General features: G+C 58.6%; 1 protein-coding gene across 1 annotated transcript in view; it reads left to right on the top strand.

The window, feature by feature from the left end:
* Positions 1-5123, top strand: part of LOC105304450 (ryanodine receptor 2) — a gene marked incomplete at its 5' end in the record, with an annotated part of 220090 nt that extends 214967 nt beyond the window's left edge. Inside the window, 5 exons of the mRNA XM_023522367.1 lie at positions 1-133; positions 1412-1476; positions 3313-3413; positions 4298-4349; positions 5028-5123. The exon at positions 1-133 is cut by the window's left edge and continues 1 nt beyond it. Coding sequence (XP_023378135.1) covers positions 1-133; positions 1412-1476; positions 3313-3413; positions 4298-4349; positions 5028-5123 — 447 coding nt within the window. The remainder of the gene's footprint in view (positions 134-1411; positions 1477-3312; positions 3414-4297; positions 4350-5027) is intronic.
* Between the last annotated feature and the right edge of the window lie 362 nt (positions 5124-5485).

Here is a 5485-nt window from a genome sequence, read left to right on the forward strand (position 1 = left end):
GGGGTTCGTGCCGGAGGGGGCATCGGGGACGAAATCGAGGACCCTGCGGGCGACGAGTACGAGATCTACCGCATCATCTTCGACATCACCTTCTTCTTCTTCGTGATCATCATCCTCTTGGCCATAATACAAGGTGAGCGCCGTCCTCTCTGAAGCCAGGGGGCCCGAGTTTGAGGCGCCAAGTGTTCCCCTAACCTGGGCGGAGGGCAGGGGTGCCAGGTGCTTTCCGTGGAGCCAAACAGAGCTTGTCCTTTCAGCCTGTCTCCATCGGAATCTGTGGAGGGTAAAACTGGGGCACAGGGGACGCTCGGGGCCGGGGCGGGGACGCGGGTCTCTGGCCTCCTTGCAGGTAGCACGACCAGAGGCCTCCCCGCCTTGGTCCCCAGCCCTGACCCCCAGCCCTGACCCCCATCCCTGACCCCACGAGCGCCATGCTGCGGCCGGGCGAGCTGCTCCACCTCTCCGGGCCTGTGAGTGGAAGTTGGTTAGATCTCTGAGCCCTGGTGCTGTTGAAAAGCTCTTACTTTTTCTTAAATGAAGCCCACGCAGTGAGCACTGTGGGATGATGTGACTTACAGGCCGTGAAAACGAGCAGGGGTCCGAGTGCGCTCGGCGTGCGGGCGGAACCAGCTCCGGCCCGGGCCCAGCCGCGCTGGTGCCGCCCGACCCGCTGCGGCTCCCGTTGGCCCGAGGAAAGCGGAGTGCGCTGCTTTTCTCCCGTGGAAAAATCACACGTTATCTTTCTCTGCTTATGCGTTTCTGCCTACGTGTCGACCAACGTGGTGTCATCTCTAAGTCCTCTAGGCAAAGAATGGTACATTTTTCAGTAAAGCGCGTGAACCGGCTTAAAGGATTGCGTCGTCGCTGGGTGTGACAGTGACGCGTTTTAGCAGAGGGCAGAGTCACGGTCACTCAGAAGGGAGCGTGCAGCCAGCCAGCCCGACGTGAAGCCGCGTGATGTGGCTCGTGTCTGGCTGCCGCAGCCGAGGACACCGGGGTCGCTCACGAGGACCTCGTGGAAAGGGATTTGCGGCCACCTCCCCAGGGCGATTACGGCCGTGCTGGACCGCGGCAGGGCCTGGGAACCCTGTCCGCGCGTTCTCTGCGCTTTGCCGCCTGAGGCCCGGTCGCCGTTTCTCAGCGTGAAGCGGGCAGTAGCGTGTGGCCTCTGTGCCGCGGCCACTCGAGGTCCTGCCCTGTCACCTGGCTCTCGGCCCATTGCGGGGTGTGCCGGCCCTCGCCACAGGAGAACGCGCAGCCCTGGCGGAGCGGCGGGTGCCCACGGCTCCGTGTCCCGAGCTCTCCCCGCGGTGGCCGCACGGTCCCCGCCTTTGGCAGGGTAGCCAGGGTTGTGACTTAGTTGTGATTCTCAGGTTGACACAGAGTAAATCCTGTCTTTGTTTAACACCAGGTTTAATTATCGATGCTTTCGGAGAGCTCAGAGACCAGCAGGAGCAAGTCAAAGAGGACATGGAGGTGAGTGTCCTCTCTGACTGGGCCGCGGGGCTGACGCACGCACTTTCCTGACTGTGTGGAAGCGGGAAGGACACGGGCGTGGCTTCCTCGTCCGGTTCCCGTTCCCGCAGAGCGCGTCCTGAGCGGGGCCTGGGCACATGCAGGCAGTCCTCCGTCCACTGTCGAGGAGCAGCCGGGCGCCGTCGTCCCAGAGCCGCGTGGGGCCCTTACGGGACACCCTGGGTGCTGCGGTCTCGGGGTGGAACCTGACTTCCTCTTGGGTGGTCAGGGGAGCCCCTAGAGGCAGGGACCCCAAGCTGAGGCCTGGAGGTTGCAGGGGTTCGGGTTTGAGAGGGAGCAGGTGGTCCAGGCAGCCCGCCCGCCCGCCACGCCCGGCTCCAGGGCCTCCGTTCACGTCGGAGTCTGGGAATGTCGCCACCTGGGGCCACGCCCGCTGGGACCCAAGATCGGGGAGTTTGCAGATCTGTCCTTGGAGGCCCCAGTGGTTCGGGACGAAGCATCCCATCCCCGTGGGGTGGCTGGAGACTGCAAAGGGCCAGCAACACATCCGAGAAATGGATGGTGTGACTCACAGGCCTCGGGAGACGAGCAGGGTTTCAGCAGGGCAGCGAGGCGACCGGGCGCACGTTCTAGAAGCCGATTTTGGTCTAAAACACGGGCCAGGATGAGGGACTGTGAGGCCGGGGCCAGGGAGGCGCCGTTGGCGTCTCGTGGGTCGGGGACCGTGCGGCGTGTGTGCTCCTGAGGGGGCAGGAGCCGGACAGACGCAGCCTCGCGATGCAGCTGGACGAGGGGACTCGCGGTGCAGCTGGACAAGGGGACTCGCGGTCGCCCCATGTGGAGGACGAAGCGTGTGGAGCAGGGGGTGCTGAGCCCCAGGATGAGCCACGAGGTGGCAGCTCGGCGACAGCCAGAGGGACTGAGAGGTGACCCAGAGGAAGGACAGGTGCCTGGCCAGGGCTGTTGGGTGTGAACCCGGTCGGCCAGGAGGCCGCGAGCAGTGGGCCAGCCAACGGCTGCCAGTGGCAGGAGGAGGCAGAGAGAATTCTGTAGGCCACTGTGATCGCCTAGATTCAGGCCCTAGAATCTCGGGCACCGCACGCTCGCCGCCACGGTGCTGAACAGCTTCTGATGGGCAGGGACGATGGGCGTCCTGAGTCCCACAGGGACAGCAGCCCCCCGGGCCCACGTGGGTCGCTGCCCGTGGGGTTCTGATGGGAAACAGAAGGGCCGCTGCTCCTCGGGTTTGCCGTAGCAGGTGACAGGAGTCGGTGCTGCTCTCCAGGTGGCGTGTGGAGGGACGAGGCTGGGACGAGGCAGCGGGAGGGGCAAGCTCCTGGCCCTGGAGTTGGAAGTGACGCCCATCCGTGTCTGTCACGGGCCCGGCACGTTGCCTGGCACCCAGCGGCCCCTCTGAACACCTCGCAGCTCGCGGTTGACGGGGCCCGTGGGAGGTCCCCTGGCGATCAGATGTGGTCTCGGTGGGAACCGGTCTGCGGTCTCGCCGGGGGCCACGTTCCTCCTGCCTAGACAGTGGCAGTCGGTGTCGCGAGCGGTGTCCTCAGAGCCTGCACCTTCTCGGGCCGGAGCAACCCAGGGCGAGGCGTTGCTTTCGGCTGTCAGCGTCCCCTTCCTCTCTCTGCACCTGCTGCTTGCTGCTGGCACCGTGTCCTGTAAGCTGCAGCAGATACCCGTGGCTTCGGTGACCCTGAGGTGCTCAGCCCTCGACAGTGATCTTCTGTCATGCCGAGTGACACGCAGCTGCCACGTGGCGACTTGTGTTCTTTTGTTCTGCGTTCTGCCCTGTTCCATTTTAGCGTTTCCTTTGTCTTCCAGACCAAATGCTTCATCTGCGGCATAGGCAACGATTACTTCGATACGGTGCCGCACGGCTTCGAAACCCACACCTTACAGGAGCACAACCTGGCCAATTACCTGTGAGTGTGCGGGTCCCCGACATCCCCCCCTGCCCGCACCCAGGCCCCACGTCAGGCTGGAGAAACCGGGGGGGGGGAGCGCCCACTTCCCCTCGTGTGACTGGCCCCGGACTCCACTGCCCCTGAGAGAGACACCTGCAGCCGGGGCCCTTGTCCCCGGAGCAGGTGGACTCAGGACCTGAAGCGGCGGCCCTTTCTGTGAATGACTCTTTCCAGAACGTGACCTGGAAGGTGGGGAGGATGAACAGGGAGCTGAGCCATGGGGGAGCCCGGCCGCCTCCCTGTTTCCATGGGGACCCCACAGGGGGCGTGGGAACGTGGGGACCTCTGCCCTTCTGAAGACTCACGTCTCGTAGGTGCCATTGGAAACACAATGAAAAGTTGTTTTTTTGTTTTTTTTTTTTTAAATACATGGAAATCTGGCTATTACGAAGGACTAGCCCACTCTGCAGTTTAGTAAAATATTATTCTTAGTTTCCGATCCAATTTTAATATCAGAAGAGGAGATGCATTTTAGCCAAAAAAAAAAAAAAGAGAAAGAAAAAAGAGAAAAAGAAGAGGCGGGCCTTGGGATCCACCGCTGTGCGACATTAGCGGGTTTTCCCAGTGGGAACCTTGACTCCGGCTCCGTGAGTGACACGGACACGGCGCGGTGACGTCGGCTCCCGGGAGGCGCGCCTCGACCCGGGCACACATTCTAGCTCCTTTGAAAAAGTATTTTGAGAGGTTAAACTTTTGGTCACCACATCCTGTCGTGCCCCCCGTTTCGACCCTTGTCCGTGCTCTGCTGCCAGCGGGAGCGTTTGGCCCCCAGCAGGGCCGGACGTAGTGGTTGTGCCGATGGCCCACGTGCCCATTCTGACCACCACCCTCTCCATCTCTAGGTTTTTCCTGATGTATCTCATAAACAAGGATGAAACCGAGCACACAGGACAGGTAGGTAAATGGTGCCATCTCCTGAGAGGAGAGGATTCTGACACGTCGGAACAACGCGTGGACGTTACACGTTAAGATGTAGAGTTGCCGTTAGATATTAGATAATATAAAAGTTCTGTTATCCTGGATGAGTGTGCAATGATTGCTTTTGTGGAAAAGTAAACATGCCCATAAAAGCAAACTTCTACTAGCTGAAGATGCTGAGTCGCAGTTTCGATCATTATAATGTCCTCAATTCCTTAATTGGAGAGCAGGTGATTTCGAACAATTTCAGCCCACGGTACTACGGTCAGTGAAAATTAATTGCATATTAAACGTCTTAGGTTTTTCTTAGGCTGTTTGAAATTCTCTCTCCACAAAATTGACTTCTAATTTTTAATGGTTTGAATTTGGAGGATACAATTAATCTTTAATAGAACTCTCAAAAACGGATACCACAAAGAGGTTTTTTTTATCATCATTATGGTACGGTCAGGATAAAGATTGATTATTTGTGTATTTATTGCTAGAAGTAAGTAAGGCCTGTGTAGTTAGGGGCTTCTCTATGTACATGTGTAATTACAGTCATGCGTATATGGTATGTATAACAACAAACGTGAATTTCTACCTTATGTTTTGTGGGAACACACAGATATTAGGGAAAGACGTGCTGTTAATACGTTTCCTTTCCTTTTGTAGGAGTCTTATGTCTGGAAGATGTATCAAGAAAGATGCTGGGAGTTTTTCCCAGCGGGGGACTGTTTCCGGAAACAGTATGAAGACCAGCTCAATTAAGTCCGACGCAGGCCGCCTCTGAAACCCCCTCTCCGCCCCTCTCCGCCCCTCTCCGCCCCTCTCTACCCCTCTCCCCATCTCCTCCTTCCCCATCTCTCTCTCTCTCTCTGGCTTGACTCTGTCTCTCTGTCTCTCTGACTCTCTCTGTTTCTCTGTCTCTTGCAAACATCCCGCTGATTCTGTGACCTGCCGGCGTTAACGTACGTTCCGGGAACAGCGAAGCTGTTTCCAAGACCTGACCGAGCTCCCCCCACCCTGTGTATTTTCTTTGAGGATAAGGACTGAAGAAGAATCTAAACTCACACGCAGACAACATAGGAACCGTGGAAGGAAAGCCATGCCGGACACCCGATCGTAACACA

The sequence above is a fragment of the Pteropus vampyrus genome, unplaced genomic scaffold (assembly GCF_000151845.1).
Source record: "Pteropus vampyrus isolate Shadow unplaced genomic scaffold, Pvam_2.0 Scaffold342, whole genome shotgun sequence".
Lineage (NCBI taxonomy): Eukaryota > Metazoa > Chordata > Mammalia > Chiroptera > Pteropodidae > Pteropus > Pteropus vampyrus.